The sequence below is a fragment of the Lactuca serriola genome, chromosome 2 (genome assembly GCF_051521515.1).
Source record: "Lactuca serriola cultivar US96UC23 chromosome 2, Lser_US96UC23_V15, whole genome shotgun sequence".
Classification (NCBI taxonomy): domain Eukaryota; kingdom Viridiplantae; phylum Streptophyta; class Magnoliopsida; order Asterales; family Asteraceae; genus Lactuca; species Lactuca serriola.
Window position 1 is genome coordinate 151,969,813 of NC_136409.1, and position 19,328 is coordinate 151,989,140.

At 33.6% G+C, this 19,328-nt stretch overlaps 1 protein-coding gene and 1 long non-coding RNA gene across 6 annotated transcripts; both read right to left on the minus strand.

The window, feature by feature from the left end:
* Positions 1–323: 323 nt before the first annotated feature.
* LOC145087039 (uncharacterized) lies at positions 324–4,867 on the minus strand. 5 transcript variants are annotated; one of them, XR_013700713.1, is made up of 8 exons: positions 4,634–4,867; positions 3,429–3,494; positions 3,115–3,302; positions 2,594–3,048; positions 2,005–2,051; positions 1,445–1,560; positions 1,278–1,328; positions 324–1,073 (listed from the first exon to the last, which is right to left on the minus strand). It is a non-coding gene; the product is annotated as an uncharacterized LOC145087039 (long non-coding RNA). The 5 variants fall into 5 exon arrangements; XR_013700711.1 differs by having other exon boundaries at positions 324–1,560; positions 2,594–2,767; positions 2,879–3,048; XR_013700712.1 differs by having other exon boundaries at positions 324–1,328.
* A 10,933-nt stretch (positions 4,868–15,800) lies between these two features.
* LOC145089660 (secreted RxLR effector protein 161-like) lies at positions 15,801–16,384 on the minus strand. The gene is made up of 2 exons (XM_079028069.1): positions 16,345–16,384; positions 15,801–16,261 (listed from the first exon to the last, which is right to left on the minus strand). Exons 1-2 carry the CDS (start codon positions 16,382–16,384, stop codon positions 15,801–15,803), a joined length of 501 nt encoding a protein of 166 aa, XP_078884195.1.
* Between the last annotated feature and the right edge of the window lie 2,944 nt (positions 16,385–19,328).

Consider the following 19,328-nt stretch of genomic DNA (forward strand, 5'->3'; position numbering starts at 1 on the left):
ATCCTGGGTCGGGTTAGATTATTAGCGTACCCGAGCATTAAATATATGCACTACTCAGCTAGTGATGACCACCAAAGCATGTGTTCCTATATATTTTTAAAATTCAGTCATGGATGAGTACATGAGAGATATGCAATATGATATGTTACGGAGTATACTTTTTTGCCTATAGTATGTGTTAGTTGGAGAGGTTAACTGACTTATTATGCTTACATTGTTATTTATGTTAACTGTAGGCTACAATTGGCATCGATTTCTTGTCTAAAAAAGTGTTTTGGGAATATATTACAATTCAGTTATAGCTTTGGTAAGTTCTTAATTCACTACAAGAAAATTTCAATTTAGCTACGGAAAAATTCCGTAGCAAAAAGTTGAAATTCCGTAGCTAAAGCTAAATAACTACGGAATTTGCTACACAACTTATCAATTAGACTCCGTAGCTTTATTTCTCGTAGCAAACTGTTTAGCTATGGAATTATATTTCTGTAGCAATTTCGCTATGACAGTTTCTACAACATCTATTTCGTTGCAATTTGAGTTCCGTAGCAAATTGCGTAGCTGTCTGTTCCGTAGCAAATTCCGTAGCCGTCTACTCCGTAGCAAATTCCGTAGCCGTCTGTTCCGTAGCAAATTCCGTAGCCGTCTTTTCCGTAACAAATTCTGTAGCCGTATGCTACGTAGCAACTTCCGTAGCCGTCTGTTTCGTAGCAAATTCCGTAGTCGTATGTCACGTAGCAACTTCCGTAGCCGTCTGTTGCGTAACAAATTCTGTAGTCATTTGTTCAACAACAATTTGTTTCGTAGCAATATGTTTCAAAGCAAATTCAGATTGATAAAAATATTCAACAAAATCCAATTTTCTAATTATATTATTCATAAAAATAAATAAAAATATAGTAAATATAAATTTAATAGTTACATTAATTTTATAGATATATTATATCATCAAAAATTATTCTATAAGATTGTCTATTCATCAAACTGATACTAACTACAAATACAACTAAACAATTTAGATTTGAACCGTCACGTACACACAAACAGCCACATATGGTCAACCAAAATGGCAAAACCTACAAAATCAAATTTACAATCAACATGATTAAAATTCAATTTGTTTTATAAAATCCCATTTTGTTTTGCTTTGAGGCTTTCCCTAGTTTTTGACCAACTAGAAATATAAAATCTGAAAGTAAACGCAAAATAAAAACAACAATCCAATTAACTCTTTTATTTGACATAGTATTAACATGTACACAAGAAACAAAATGAATCACCTTTTGAGAGCCATAAACCGAATGTTAGTGTGGTTTTTTTCTCTTTCCAAGCTGTTACATGATGCCAAAAGGATTTGAAATAAAGTTGAAAACAACTGAATAGTGATTATATACTTATTTTTATAACACTTGATTTTCAATTATAAAAGGTATTAAAAAAGCTGAACCTGCATAATGATCTTATTACTGATATTGTGCCATAATGTTAGGTATCCTTGTTTTCGATCCCATAAGTGTGCATTCTTTAAAGTGTCCTTATAATCAAATATAGCGATCTTGAATCCTGTTAAAACCAATACAAATAGTAAAATAAGATATAAGATAACAAGGCTTAAGACATAACACCTAATTCATTTATTTCTTTATTATAGCATCCTATTTTATTTCATCTTACTACAACATGTAAAAATCTACCCAACTATATATAAATTAATTTTCATTGATATTATTTGGTAGCCTTTTCAAAGTATAATGTTCTAATAAGAAAAATTTGAAAGTGCAATGCTATATCAAGCAAATACATGGAACTGCATTGACACCAAAAATCTTGAGTATGATAAAATTTCAAATTTACAAAAATTTATTCTTCGTATAATATTTATGCTTGTGTGAAAAGAACAGTCATTTGCAGCCTACAACGGTAGTGCAGATTAGACAATATAAAAAAACAACAACAATAGAAATAATAATACCAAAGTCAAAAAATACTGAAATTTACATCACATACCTTTATTGAAGATCGGGTACTAGAGCCATTGACAAAACCTCAACTGTCTGATGCACGAAACCATCTTGTGTTATAAAAAAAACTTATAGTGATGTCATACAATTACAAAATAGTTTTTCCTACTATAATTAGGTAGATTTTCCAAAGTGCAATGTCTCAATAAGAAGAAAAATCGAATGTAAAATCAAAGTATGATAATATAATACACATATTTAAATGGAAAATGGCCTAATACGTTTAAATGCAAGAAATAGCATTGTACTTTCAAAGTACATTATCCTAAAAAGAAAAAAATGGAATTACAGTAGTATCAAAATTTTAATGTATAATGTTTTAATAAGAAAGTAAATTTTGAAATAGGATGTTGTAGTAGATAGAAGTGAGAGTATGATGAAATAAATTATAATACACGAAATAAATGAAAGTACATTGCTATTTTTTGCAAGTTATTCATGACTATACGTTAAGACTTTTGAGCACTGGATCAGATAACTAAAAGTTAAATATTAACATCAACTAGCATATGCAGATGGTGAATTAAAAAAAATAATGTCATAAGTAACAATAACCATAAGACAAGATTGCATACCTCAAAAAACAATCTTTCTTTACATTGATTTGCATGTTCTTTGTCTTTTTAACGCCCATCTTTCTTTGATAAAAATTGCAGGTTCAATAAGTTGCTGTAAAGTCACCTTTATGCAATCCTTCTGTTTCCTTCAAATATTTTCATAAATCATGTTCTCACTTGCTTGAATTTCATCTAAGAATCACCAAAAAAAAGTATAATCATAGTGTATATTGTATAGATAATAACATCATATAGCAGCTTGTCAAGTTTAACAACTTGCATTGAACCTTCATCAAACAAAACCTTTATGGATAAAACTTCTTGAATGTTCTTGAAGACTCTCTTATTGTCTATATCAATGACAATGGTGTATATTGCATCAGGGGGTAAACCCACATTCACTTCCACGCTTAGTTGGCATAAAGAGTCTTTGGATACATCATACCCTTTACAAGACCTATCCCACCAACAACCTGCAACAAAGATATTAACCCAATGACATGAGACCATATTTGTCATAATTAAAGTTAACATCATACCTTGCCAACAGTTTGATTGAAGCCGGAGATGAGACCATATTTGTTAAGGTATCTTGCCATGGCTATAAGAGTTGCAAACCATTTGAGGGTATCCCATGCTACAAATTCTGCTAAACACTCCTTCCAACATCGAAACTAGGTCATCCATTAATAGCACTTTGCTTTTCCTTAAAGTCGAACTCATCCATCTACACAAGCCAAAAAGAAAAAAAAGGAATATGATTTAAAATATAAACCATTAAAAATGTCATCATATAAAACATCTGATAATACACATATTGATATAAGTGAAAACATGAATTGACTTATTTAACCTTGTCATTATCATCGTCATCCAAATCTTTAATGAACCCTTTTATTAGTTCGAATAAAGCCCCAACCTACAAAATTGAAACATATAGTAAAAGTGAGACATTTATTAAAATACGAACTACCTCGTCATAATCTTTCTTTTGGCTAAGTAAGTTAAGAAAAAAATAAATAAAGATGTGCATAAGTAAACTAGTTTATTAATGTTTTGTTGGTTTTGGAAACAAAAAGTTATGTTATATTTCTTTTATCTTCATCAGGTTACATCAAAACACTCCAAATGATCCCTCAGTATGCATACAAGAAAATAAGAATATAGCATCACTGGTAAATCCAGTTGTCTTTATTGTGGGGTTGTTATGCATGTATGGATTAAAAAGCTATATAGTCAAATACTAGTCACTATGTATGGTAAATCAGACTAAAACTGAAATTAAATTTAAATTTTGGAAAAATATGATGCCTAAATTAAGTTTGGTGTAAAATCATTTTGATTTCTCACAAAAGGTTTCCCTTTTATCTCAAAAATGAAACTAAAAGAAGAGTGAATAAAATACAAGCCACTGATTAACAACCAAACTCATAAAACATGAGTACAAACAGAGAACCAAATTAAAAAAGCACATTTTTTCCTTATACAAGCTTTACTTGTGTTTTCCGGTCCAGAGTCTGAGGAGCTCTTGTTTCTTTTACAGGTTTAACAAACAATTGATGCAAGATTTTTTTTTTGATGAAAATAAATTAGGGCAAGATGCAATCTCATAAGGATGAAGGTAACAAAATCAAAGAGAAGAAGAAGAAGAAGAAGAAGAAGAAGAAGAAGAAGAAAAAGTGAATTTGTTGTCAATAGCGCAAATTTTTTTTGATGATTCATGGAAAGAGTTGAATAAGACCTATATGTTGGCGTTTTTGATTGGATTTTATTGTCAAAGCACAACACGCTTTGTGTATGTACGAATGAAATTCAACCCTAGAAACATCTAACTAAGCTTATATAATCACAGAAGCCGTCCGAATCAACTGTAATCAGCTACACATATAATATTGGAATCACTAAACATGAACTTCAATATGACTTTTCTTATAGAACATTAAATTTTATATCCAGAGTTTTGATTATGTAAGATAGAGAAAGACGAGACTAGAATCAACTATAATCAACTAAACTTATGATATTGTTACAAGAATAGAGAAAAATCGAGCAGCATACCTAGCGATTGATCGATCAGGCTGCACACAAAAGAGCATATAAGAAGACTGATCAGAGATGCTCCTACATAGAAGAAGACGCAGAGTAAAATCTGATCGATAATTTGGGGGCGGAGCACGCAGAGTAATTTCCGATTTCTAATGGCGTAATGAAGTGGGGAGGGGGAATGAACGATGAATTTGGGGAAACTGTGAACTTAGGGTAATTTTATGTTCGTTTTCTTAAATTCCCTCAAAGTGTATACAAAATACACTTGAATACGTGATGTATGTTATCTCCAAGTTTTATTTATTTTTATTTTCTATTTATTTTTTATTTTTTTTATAAGTAAAGTTCTTAGTTTATGTTATCAACATAGTTTTATCAGCTTTGGACGTCGACGATTAGTTTGAATTTTCTTTTTATTTTTTGTCGACATTTAAAAATTATTGAAAAAAAAATTAGATGATTAAGTTATTCTTCGAGATATATATGCATATATAAATTCTTACGTTGTTCGGTAATTAGTTATATCTATAAATTGTTAAATAGTAAAAATTGGATTATAATTAAAATAATAACTTAACTAAAAATAATAATTTATTTTTACTATTGAGTTCTTAAGAATGATGATGTATTTTTATAATAGTAGGTTATAGAAATTTATATATTGTGCTACTGATAAATATTCCGTAACTACTTGACTACGAAATATTCCGTTACCAAACATCAACGAATTTTGATTCTGTAACTGTTTTGCAAATTCAAAAACAAATTTTATTCAAAAATACATACGATCAAGCTTTTGGTAACAAGTTCCATAGTAGATTAGCTACAAAATTTTATTGTGTAGCAAATTTTTATAGCAAAAAATAGTTATGAATTTCAATTTCATAGCCAACTAGCTACATATATAGAATCCGTAACAAGTTTCGTAGCGAACTAGCTACGACTAATAACTCCGTAGCATATTTCGTAATAAAATAGTTATAAATTTTGATTTCGTAGCAACTTTCGGTAGCGATTCAAGATTTAGCTACAAAAATGCAACTCCGTAGTCATTTTCGTAGCAAAATAGCTATGGGTAGCCATTCCGTAGCATATTCCGTTGTAGAATAGCTACAAGTTTTGATTCCATAGTAACTCTTCGTAGCTATTCATGATTTAGCTACGGATTGCAATTTTGTAGCTAATTTCGTAGCAAAATAGCTATAATAAGTCATTCCGTAGCATATTCCGTAGTAGAATAACTACAAATTTTTATTCCGTAGCAAGTTTCCGTAGCTATTTAGGAATTTTCTTGTAGTGATTGCTAGGTGTTTCGTGTTGCTTTTATTAGCTCACTCACTTATAATTTGTATTTATAGTAATGAGTATTAGGAGATTGTGTTACTTTTTACCAAAAGTTTGGTAATCAACAAGTATATGAAAATAACCTTTACAATGAATGCATTATTTCATTACATCACATAATATTTTAGGGATACTGGTGGGCAGGAGAGATTTAGGAGTCTGATTTCAAGTTATATTAAATATTCCTCGTATGGGGTTATTGTGTATGATGTTACTGTAATAAGAGAGCTTGCTTTAATCTGCACCTTGTTCACCAAGGTAAAAATGATAGAAAAACAAGAAGCTTAGATGAAAGTAAAATTATCATAGGTAAGAACAAACACGGGAGAAGAACAAACGTAACAGAGAATAAGAAATCTGGAGAATTGTAATTACTTGGAGCCTAAGAATTATGCTGGAAAACTTGGTTATGAATTGAATTAAAAGACAAAGATTATATATATATATATATATATATATATATATATATATATATATATATATATATAGGTAAAAGTTCAAATGAGAACCCCTAAAAGTTAAAAACCTCAGAACCTCTAAACTTAAACTACAAAATAAGACCTACAAAATAAGACCTGAGTTATTTTCTTGAATCCAAACACTCCAAATCACCTTTAAAATCTCAAATACAAACCCTCCATCTATCATCATCAACTACCACCATTGCCGCCACCTACCGGTGCTGCCACCTACCGTGGCCACCGCCGTTGACCGACGTCGGTTCCAGCCTTCGTCACAATCATATTCCAGCATCATCTTTTTCTCCTCATTTTATTGGTGAAACACCACCAGATCTACATCAGATCTGGCGTGTTTTATGCATTTCAAGTCTAGATCTACTCCACCACCACATCAGATCTACTCCACCACTGATTTTCACCACAACTGATGTTCATATCTTTGAGCTCTGAGGACGCATCTTTATCTCGCCTCCATCTTTTTTTTTCTCTCGATCTCCATGAAAGACCACCAGATCTGTTCGGATCTGGTCTACCACCACCTCTACCAACCATAGATGTATGTCTTCAACCTCCAAAATCCTTTGTTTTCATCAGATCTGAAGCGGTTTAGTCCAAATATATGATCTTCGACGTTAGATCCATGATTTCCGACAACAGATCTATGATTTTCGCTTAAGGATCTATAATTTATGCCTTCATATCTACGACTTCTGACGAGATTGACGGACTACATCTGAGATCGATGTCAACTGCCACAACAACTACTGCCTTGCCGCTCTGGTGTAGCACGCCAACTCAACTCCATCTTTTTCTCTCCGATCTTTAGTGAAACAACACCATATTTGCATCAGGTATGTTGATATTTGTTTACTTTTTTTTTCTTTTTGTTATGTTGTGAATTTAATGTTCTAATCTCTCATTTGTTTACTTTTGTTAAACATAGTTTTTTCTACTATTAAGTTGTTAATCCATGTTTATTATGTTTTTTTATAATGTTTGCATCAAGTTTTTATCCACTTTATGTTTTTATTGTTGTTAAGTTGTGAATTGAATTTAAAATGTGTATTATTATGTTAGTGTTTTCTCAAATAATATGAATTTTGATTTTTTAAGCTTTGAACTGTGATATTTTAATGTTTAACCTATTGTTTAGTTCTATTTAAGTTAGTTACTGTGAATGCATGAATTAATATGTTTTTATGTTATAAATACAATGAATGAGAGTCCTAAACTGATTATTAAACTATGAATGAGAGTTCTGAAAAGCTCTATTAAACTGTGAATTTATGTGGTGCACACAATGTATCTGAGTAATTTTGTATACTAAACTGTGAATTGTATATTATGTTGTAATTTTTATTCATGACTTAATATATTAAATTCAAAATTTGATACATACAAATGTCTTCATATATTAACGTCTAAATATAAGTGTTAATTTGAAAATATAACTATCAATATAATTTTTTTATCATAAATTGTGAATTTATTATATTAAGCTATGGATTTTGTATATTAAACTGTGAATTGTCTGTATTAAGAGTTTAAAATTGATATTATTGTTGTGAAATATTTTTTGTATTAAACTGTAAATTTATTGTAATAAAATGTGAATTTTATGTATAAAGCTGCGGGTTTTGTATTTTAAACTTTGAACTAACTGCATTAAGCTGTGAATATTTATTTAAATTGTGAAAATGACTATATTAAACTGTGAATTTTTATATTAAATTGTGATTTTTATGTTAAAAAATGTGAATTGACTCCATCAAACTATGGATTTTTGTTTAAATTGTGAATTGACTGCATTTTGTTGTGAATGTTTTATTATTTGTGTTAAAATATGAATGATTTATATATAAATTTTTTGTTAATTTTCTTAGTAATATATTTATTTTTTGTTGTATAAATTTGTAAGAATCCACTAGTTTTATAATTGTTTTGCATTAAATTCAAAATGAGTTAATAAATAGACTTTATTAGATTGTGAATGTACTATTTAAATTGTTAATGCATGACATTATTTACATATCTGACTTGGAAGAAATGACGATTACTATGTTGATACATGTGGTTGGTGGCGGCATTTTTGACTTCTTTGAATTAGTGAATTGTTGTAAAATAGTTTGTATTAATTTGTGAATTTTTTACATTAAATTGTAAATGGACCGTGTAAATTTGTATTTTATATAAGTTTTGTGTTAAAATATGAGAGCATATATGAATGTAAATATTAGACTGTAAAATTATAAGTTTGCTCTTTTCATACAAAAAACATAAAAAATTAGGATTTTAACATGTTTAATAAAAGTATCGTGTAAATATTTACTAATTAATTGAGGTTCTTAGGGTTCTTAATCTTTTATTGTTCTCATTTGAACCACTCCCTATATATATATATATATATATATATATATATATATATATATATATATATATATATATATATATATATATATATATATATAGTTATATACTAATTAAATGGAAACCTAGTCTAACTCTAAAACCTGAAAAAAAAAACTTAATATAAGGTAAGTTAACAAAAATATCCCTGCACCCTTTTTTCCGAAATAAACCAACATTCTCCTCCTTAATTTAGAATTTCCTTCACTCCTAGCTTAATATGTATGTCTTCAAACTTTACATTCATAACAACTTCGTGAGTATGTTAGCTCACTGCTCAAGTGTAACATCCCAAACATCATAAATAAAAGAAATTCATTTTAATTCAATCAAAACCATCAAATATTCATGTCAAACCATAATCATTATATAAATATGTAAATCGTTATCAGAGTACAAATCTCACAATCATAAAAAGTTGGACACAGGTGAATGCACTTCGATCAGACCGGACGCTACCCTTTCGAACCGAAAATACCTGAAACATAAACTTAAATTGTAAGCACAAAGCTTAGTGAGTTCCCAAAAATACACATACCATACAAGCAATGGGCCCTGCCCAATGAGTATCAAGGGCCTCGTCCTAACTCGCATAACGGGCCCCACCCAATGAGTATAACGGGTTTGCCCTAAATCGTATAACGGGCCCTGCCCAATGAGTATTACGGGCCTCACCCTAACTTGCATAACGGGACCCGCCTAACCATACAATACATGCACGTATCATATAGACAGCTAGCATCAAACAACATAATCCAGTGGGCCGACATTGGTTCCTTTGACCTACGTGTACAATGAAGAGACTCACCTATCAGACAACGATCAACTGCTACCGCTCCTACTGCCGAGAGTACAGACACGGTCATACAAAGTACACTCTTAGCTTACCCTCCAAAACTAGGGTTTTAACCAAAAGTCAACGCAAGTCAAAGTCCACATCCAAAGTCAAAACTAACCCTTGTCGCCCTCTACGTTATGGCTGACGGGTTCAACCCGCCTGATCGCGGTCTTGGATAAACCCAAATACATAACAAAATACATAGCCACGCCGTGGCCCCAAAGCACCACACCGTAGCAGAGACAACATCAAACAGTTGCGGAAAACCCCGTCACCACGTCATGGCACCCTACTCCTATGTCGTGGGAAAGTGTCTGAAGGCATAATTCTTCCCGAGGTCCTTAACCCGTAAAACCTTTTTCCCATAATTTCTAAAAAAGCGTCTAAGGGTCCTATGGATCCCTAAAAATGTAAACTTTATGGACATGCATGCCCCATGCATGTCCTCCATCAAGTCTAGGTCAAAAGAGTAGAAAAAGGGACGTAAACTCATCTAAGGGTCCCAAACCAGAACCATTTCTCAAATCTACAAAGTATAGTGTCCTTGGGACTCCTATGAGTTATAAAGTTTCTAACTTTATCACTTTGATTCACTCAAAATCCGTCAAAGAGTTCAATCATGCAAGATAACTCTAGATCCATAAAGAAAAGATGAAAAACTAGATTAAAGATCCTTACAAATGATCCAGTAAGATGATTCCAGAGATTGAAGAGTGTTGTTTGCTTGCTTCTTGCACTCAATATTCTTCTACTACCTTCAAAATCACTAAAAAGGCTTGAAAATGAGCTCAAAAGCTTCAAGGTGGGTTAGGGTTAGGTTTCTAGGGCTTGAGAGTGATGGATGATAAACATGGGAAACTCTAGCCTCCCCACTTTCCTTTAAATACCCAAAAAATTAGGATTTTAATGATAGAGGGTCGCCACGCCGTGGCCGATAGATGTCATGTCATGGGGATCATTAAATGGTCCGCGAACTTCCAACATCGCCACATCATGGGATACCTTCACCACGATGTGGTTACTCCCAAATTCATAAATACATTAAATTAAGTACCTCCAAGAATCCGAATGTTACATCAAGGGTGCTAACATGTTTGACCACTATGTCACCTCTTTTAACACACTCCCGAATGAAGTGATATCGAGTATCTATGTGTTTACTTCTCCCGTGGAACACCGGGTTTGTAACGTCCCAAATTACAAAATAAAAATTTTCGTTTTTGAAATAGAATAAACCCCCATTTTTATAAAGTTACATTAATAGTCAAACCATTGTTCATAAACCATAATTCAAGATAAAAGTTATAAGGAAAACAATATGGAATCTCGAATCATAAACCGTTGAAGTGCGTGTATACAGTCCCCCTTCGCAAACCGATGAGTACCTGCAAAACAGTTGAATCCAAAACTATAAGTCAAATCTTAATAAGTTTCTCCAAAATACCAAACACATTGTGACAACTTGAAATTTATTCCGTCGCTGTAACCCATTTCCGTTAAATAAAATTTATTTTTATTGAAATTTTTGTTTACTTTTGGGTTAGGCAAATCAATTAATGTTTTTATTTTATTTTCTTAAGTGTCAGAACGAAATAAAATCACGTGAAACACCCTCGATAAACTTTTGAAAAGTTTTTAGTTTACGACCAAGTTGAGTTATGACTATTTAATCGGGTATGACCATAAACTCCGTTTAACGTCGGTATTGGGTGGATTCCCACTTGGCAACAAACTCAAGCCTTATATAAAGGATGAGTGACCTTCATTTGAACTTTTTCCCACCTCCTCATAACTTTCTCTCTTTACTCTCTCTCTACAACTCGAGTTTTGATCCAAAAACGCCCCTTCAAGCTCTAAAATGGTAAGTGATTTATCCTAGCTTGTTGTTTAACTTTTTAAGCATACAAATCTGTGTTTAAATCATCCAAAAACTCTCAAAATCATGTGTTTACGGTTGGGGAACACCTCCCAAAACTGTAAACTCCTATAAAGGGGTTTTGAAGCCCCAAAACCCTTCCAAATCCTTTCTAGTGCTTAGCTATGACTTAAGGACTTGCATATACGAGCTTAGAACACCAAAATCTTGTCATTTGGGGAGTAAACATGAGTTTACGGCCCAAGAACATTCTTTGACCGTAAACACTCTTTCATAAATCATAAACACCTTTTAAGGTGTTAAATTGCCCCTTAAACACCTCCAAAAGCTTGCATGAGTGCCTAGAACCTTGTATTCCTTCATGTGATGCACTAAACCATGCAAAAATGAGCCACACATGATTTTATGGTTTAGGAAGGTCTCCCAAAACCGTAAACACCTCCAAAGGGTGTTTAAGTGCCCTTAACACTTTGTATGGCTTATATTTGGGTCTAGAACTTTGTATGCTTAACCTACAACCACCAAAACACATGAAAAATGAACAAACATGAGTTTACGGCCGTAAACTCGTTTGTGTTTACAACCGTAAACTCCCCAAGGGTCCTTCAAGAACCGTAAACCCCTTTTCCAAGGTCATTTCAAGTACCGATCACTTCCTAAGCCTTTGATTCAACCCTAGAACCTTCCCTTGTGCATTATAAGACCATTGGACACCCAAAAACACCCCACCCATGAGTTTACGGCCATAAACTCATGGGGTATATGGTCTTTGGGCCGTAAACACCCCTAAGGGTTTACACTCGAAGAGTAAACTCCTTATCTAAGCTCTACACTCCTTAGATGCAACCCGTACCACTTCCAACACTTAAGATAAAGTGTTTCCACGCATTAGAGTGTATTTACTTGCTTAATTAGTGGTTCAATGTCTAATTAGATACCATTATGTATCACTTCATGTTACATAGGATCCCCGCGTGTGTTCAAGTCCTAAATTGACACCTAGAGTCCTACCCGACACATCCTCGTCTGGTGAGTTCATACCCCTACACCATTTTCCGTGTTTTTCATGTTTTTAGGGGGGAATAGAAGCAAAAGTACAAGGGTACTTGTACTCAAAACCTTTTATTTCGTATGAAATGTTTACATGTTCAGCATGCTTTTAACATAGGAAATCGTATTACCAACCGTTTAACTTGTAGAGTTTGTTTTCGAAACTAAAACAGAGAAACTTGTGAAACTCATTATAAAATGATATATTTTATATTTCACAAAGGATTTCATGCCATTCATAGAAAAGAATTTTCCGTATTATTACTTGTAAATTCGTTATTCTTAAGATTGGAGACACGTCCTCGGTAACACTCCACGAAGATATGCGAGTGGAGGACCGCCCCTGTAACTAGAATCTCCTGGAGGGAGAGCGTGACTTGAGTGTATATATCTATACGGGGCTGACTACCCCGCACCTTGCTGCTAGCTACAGTGGGACCGACAGGTCTACGGGTGACAAAAGTCACAAAATGATATTGGACTTCTTATTGCCATATCTAGTTTTATCGTATGGTTATGGAACTCGCAACTTAGATAATAGAGATTTACTCTTAAGTAATAATGAACTTAGTGAACTAACCTCAAAGTAATAACTATTTTGATTACTAGAGGGTATTAGTAATACCCTTAGGTATTAGTTCACAACCTACTGATTAGTTTTATATACGTGTTAAAACTAATGTACTTTTCAAGGATAACCAAACTTTCGGGGAAACTTTACTTAACATTGCAAGTATGGTAGATACTTGTACACTTCATTTCGGATCGATAACCAACCACCAACTTTTAAGGAAAATAAGGGTTTTTTCCTGGGATAACTTAACTTCTCATAAACAGGTTGTTTAACAAATGGATAACCAAACTTCTTTTATAAGAAAATATGAGATTTTCTTGGGAAACAACTTTTCGCAAACTTAAAGGAACATTTTCTTTCACAGAAACAAACCGCTTATGAACTCACCAACTTTATGCTGATATTTTAAAACTGCTTGTATTCTCAGGTTCACGTTAGACATGTATCCCGCTTACTTTTGGAGAAGACGGTTCATATAGAAGTCTCGTCTATACTTTTGTTATACTGATGTATATATAAACATTTATTACTTTGCTTTCAAACAAATGTAAATATTCCTATGTAGTGTAATGGTTGTGTTTATGCTTGCTATGTACATTGGTTGTGATACTTAACATGACGTCCTCCGCCCCGGAACGTTTCCGCCATCGGTTTTGGGGTGTGACACATATTAAGAAAGATAAAACATGTAATGGGTCCAATCAGTCATCCGATCGGTATGCCCCGAACTAATCAGTCATCGGACTGGAATGCCTCGGCCCAATCAGTCATCGAATTAGAATGCCAACATGCAACGGGTCCAATCAGTTATCAGACTAAGACTGGAATGCCTCCGATCAGGCATCAGAATGGAATGCCCTAGTCTGTTGGCTTACACACATAACAGTGAAGCCTCAACCCAAACCACACTATATAGACATATGCAACAGATAAAACATATAACAACAAACAAATAATTGTGCAGATCTAACAGATCACTATAGCATAGCAACATCCTATATACTAGGATACTTAACCTAGTGGTTTGACATTGATGCCTTCACCCACAAGTACAATGATAAAAACTCATGCACATATATAATAAAACCACCAGAGTCTAAGAAGGTTGATCACCTACACCTCATATTAGTAACCTCTACTTAGCTAGTATTTGAGTATCACTTAATAATACTTAATAATATTCTTTATCATTCACTGTTATTACCTTTATAACAATTGATTCAAACTTAATTACGTGTCTCGATTATTACGTTCAGCCTATCTCACTCTTGACCATAAAACTAATCTAGCCATTCGATAAGATACATTACATATAATTAACTAACTCGTTAAATGAATGATATTTAAATGTTGTTGTCTAATATTACCCAATCGTCATCATGTATTTATAATCTACTCCATACATCCGTAAATTCATCTATGAATAATTAAACCAAATCATATTTACATAAATATTTTCTGTTTAATTGAAATCTTGATAATCATTTTGTTTAGATTTAATTAGTCCATATCCCATAGGTAAAGTTTTTTCTACCTCATATGTGATGCTCACTTTAACCCAAAATCACTAGCTAACCCAATTATTTTAGTAGTTCATTGTTCAACCCATCTAAATTAAACCAAATTTCCAATATATGATAAGCAATAATCAGTTGTATACCTCCTGATAGCGTTGATATCTAGCAAGACCATTCTCTTCCCTCCGTCGGCACCCTTCTTCCATTCCAACGACATTAGCTACTCCAGCAACGCCCATAATGGACAACACTTAATGCAAGGATTAACCAATCAAAGCTGCATCTTCGGTTCTTCGTTTCCACTGCCTTCTTTACACTAGAATCGATGTTTCAACAACACCTATGGAGATGAAGGTGAGGCAAAAAAACGAAAGGAAGGCTCGACGATGTCTAGACCTAACCACATCCGAGATTTCCCTTCAGTTGCTAGGAAGGAATTGACCTGAATCATCCATCAGTTCCTGCTTGCTTGAGTGACATTCTCCGATGAACAGTTCCCGTCGTCGATAAATTGTAGCTCCCTCTTAGAACTTTTCTCTTTTCTTGTTTCTCCAACGAGATACACACACAACAAAACATACACACCCACTCTTGACAGACCCAACGACTTTCTCACTCACCCTAAACCCTAAAGTCTTCAATGCTAGGATATATATTGATAATTATGGTTGGGTTTAATGCCTTTTAGGTCGAGTCCTTGCAGGTCCTAGAGAGGGGAAAATGACATGCTGCGCACTTGTGAGGGTAATACAGAAGAAGACAACGAAGTTCTGAAACTTGGCAAGTCCAATCCCTAGGATTTGTCATAACGAAGTAATATACCCTAACTTCAACATAACTTAACCAAAGTGGTTTCTGAAAATACCAATTTGCACCCTAGACATACAAGTATAAATTTAATCAAAATAATTTAATTTATTTAATTAAATCACCAATAATCCTTTTATTATATTTTATATATTTTTTTTAGTTTTGATTATTATTTCTATTATCACTGTTATTATTATTTATTCATATAGTTAATTATTTGACCATTATGTAGCAAAATCCTATAAATATATTTTAAATCAATTAAAAGGCTAAAGACTCCTTATTTGAATATAATCAATTATTCTAATATTTATATTCCTCTAAAAATATTAAACCGAAACACAACGTTATAGGGTTTTTCATCAATTTGAGAGCTGACTTGTTATCAATGTGAAGGACAACCAGATCAGATAGAACTCCAGTTAAAGCATGGATCATATGGCGTATCCATTTTCCTTGAAAAGCTACAATGGCTATAACCATGAATTCAGCCTCACATGAAGACAATGCAAATGTTTGTTGATTTTGTGAGCACCATGTCACAAGATTCTCATTAAGGTAATAAGCCATTCCAGCCGTGGTCCTCCTGTCATTAACATCCTTAGCTAGATCAATCTCAGTGTATCCTGTGATCACATTCTCATTATCTCCTTTGTTACAAGTCAAGACAAAATCAAGTTTTCCTTTTACATACCCTAGTATGTGTTTCACGGATTGCATGTGCATACTTATGGGTTTCTCCATAAACCTACTTACCATTCCCACTGCAAAGAAAATTTTAGAACGAGAATGTGTAAGATACCTCAATGCACCCATAAGGCTTCTATAATCTGTTGGATTTACTAACTGCCTTTCTCATCTTTCTTCAATTTTAACTTTGATTCCATGGGATATTTAGAAGAATTACAGTCACTCATCCCAAAATTTTCAAGAAGCGTTTTTTGCATATGCCTTTTGTATTAAGCAATTTTCTCCCTTATTTAGAGTCACTTCCAAACCAAGGTAGTAAGCAAGCATTCCCCAATCACTCATCTCGAATTCTTTGTTCATTTTCTCTTTGAAATTGGTGATGTCATCTTCATAGCTACCAGTAACAATTAAGTCGTTAACATATACACCAATTGTTAATAAATTTAAATTCTTCTTCCTTGAATAAACCGCATGTTCTTGGTCATTTGACAAAACCAAGACTTTTCAAGTATTTTTTGACTCGAGAATTCCATGCTTTTGGAGCTTGTCGAAGACCATAAATAGCCTTTAACAGCTTATACACTTTTTGGGGATGCTGGTTGTTCACGAAACCTTTAGGTTGTGAAACGAAAACTTCTTCATCAAGTTCTCCATTCACGAAAGCTGATTTAACATCAAGATGGTGTATTTTCCAGCCATTTTTACTAGTGAGAGCAAGTAAAATCCATATTGTTTCAATTCGAGCAACGGGTGCAAACACTTCATCGTAGTCTACGCTGGGTTTTTTTCACATATCCTTTAGCCATAAAGAATAGAGATATTGAATGAAACTGTATATCTTCAATTTCTTGTATATCAGATACGATGGGTACATCAGTTTAAATACACATACAGGAAAGTATAAATAAAGTGGAGATATAAACTCCTACATATCTGCTATGGCTATTTGACTGAAAGACTAATTCACAAAGTAATATACACGTGTTTGTTTAATGCTATTACCCCCCAGCAAGCTCAAGAGCGGGAAGAACTTGAAGCTTGGAACGAAGAAATGAAACACGATCTTTGCCTAAGGGTTTGGTGAATATATCTGCCAATTGATCAACAGAGGACACATGACATATGTTTAACTCACCATCCTCTACTTGCTCTCAAATAAAATGAAAATCTAAAGCAATGTGCTTTGATCTAGTACTGATAACAGGGTTCTTGGACATAAAAATGGCTCCTACATTATCGCAAAGTAATAGTGGTGGAGTGTGAATTGGAGCTTGAAGATCAATAATCAACTGTTTTAGCCACATGAGTTCAGCAGTGGTATAAGCTAGAGATCGATACTCAGCTTTTGTACTAGATCTTGCAACAACTTTTTGTTTTCTAGAAGTCCAGCTAATGAGGTTTGAACCATGGAAAATAGCAAAACCATATTGTGATCGATTGTCATCAGTGTCAGAAATCCACCCAGAATCAGAAAAGGCATGTAATCCTTTGGATTTAGTAGGTGTGAAGTGTAAACAATGAGTAATCATTCCCTTGAGATATCTTAGAATACGTTTGACAACTTGCCAATGTCGATTTGTTGGTGAATGCATAAACTGACACACACACGATTTACTGAGTAGGCAATGTCAGGTCTAGTGATTGTTGCATACTGAAGTGACCCTACTACTTGCCTGTATAACTTTGGATCACTAAACGGATCACCAACCTTTTGTAGTCGACTGACGGATCAGCAGGTGTAGACATAGGTGAAGCTAATGACATATTACTCCTGTTGAGAATACCTGTGACATATGCTTGTTGTGACAAGGTTAGTTCAGATTTAGTCTTGTGAATTTGTAACCCAAGAAAAAAAATGCAGGTATCCAAGATCCTTGAGTGAGAATATCCGATTCAATTCATCAATAAAGACTTGAAGTTGAAGATTATTAGTACCTGTGATAATCAAATCGTCCACATAGACTAAAACATAAATGGTAATAGTAGGAGTAATATGAACAAATATCGAGGTGTCAGCTTGAGAAGCACGAAAGCCATGGGAGACTAGATAATTTTTGAGCTTTGTAAACCAAGCTCTTGGTGCCTGTTTAAGGCCATAAAGAGCTTTATTCAATCGACAAACATGATGAGGGTAATTTCGATCTTCAAAGCCCCTTGGTTGTTTCATATACACCACTTCTGATAGACCGCCATTAAGAAAGGCGTTATTGATATCCAATTGTCGAATGTACCAGCCTTGAGAGAGAGCAATCGATAGCACCAGTCTAATTGTTGTCGGTTTAATGACCGGACTGAATGTATCAAAATAGTCCACGCCTTCTTCTTGACTGAAACCTTGAGCAACTAGTCGCGCTTTGTATCTGTCAATTGTACCATCCGATCGTTTCTTGACCCTGTAAATCCACTTAGAACCAAAAATATTGACATTAGTAGGATAAGGAACAAGTGACCACCTGTTATTTTTTATGAGATCCTCATATTCTGATCGCATCGCATCTTGCCAACATTTGTGTTTAATTGCGTGAGAAAAAGGCAAGGTTCAATGGTAGGGTTATGAGAAAGATCGACAGTGAATATCTTGGGTTTGAGAGAGTTTATGCGTGCATGGGTGACCATCGAGTGTTGGCTATTTTCAGCTGGTCGAAAAATGGATGTAGTTGGCGGAGGTTGGGAAGTATTAGAAGAGATGTGTGGTGATAACTGAGGGACAGGGGATGAAGGGTTTGTAGAAGGAAAGACTGATGGGCTAGACGAAGTAATAGGTGGACCAGGGGTGATAGTTGGGCCTGATGGGCTGGTTGAAGGAATGAAAGAAGCTGAGCTTGGTGGATTAGGAATTTGGGTTGGATTTTCAATGACAACCGTAGGTGAAGGATCAGAAGATGTGGATGTGTTGGGATCATTACTTGATTGTTGAGGTTTGTTTAAATGTTGATAAGGAAAGAAATCCTCATTAATATGACATGACGTGAAATATATATACGAGAGGTGTGTGGATGAAGGCATATATAACCTTTATGAGAGGTGCTATAGTTAAGAAAAATACAAGGTTTGGAACGAAAGTCAATTTTATGAGGATTATATGGTCTCAAATATGGATAATAAAGACATCCAAAGGTTTTTAAAAAATCATAATCGGGT

What these genes read in the sequence shown, in the direction of transcription:
- LOC145089660 (XM_079028069.1), bottom strand. Translation starts at nt 16,384, where the DNA reads ATGGAATCAAAGTTAAAATTGAAGAAAGATGAGAAAGGCA. An exon ending in GAAGAAAGATGAGAAAGGCA is followed by an intron (nt 16,262 to 16,344) that starts GTTAGTAAATCC and finishes TTTTCTTTGCAG; the next exon opens with TGGGAATGGTAAGTAGGTTT.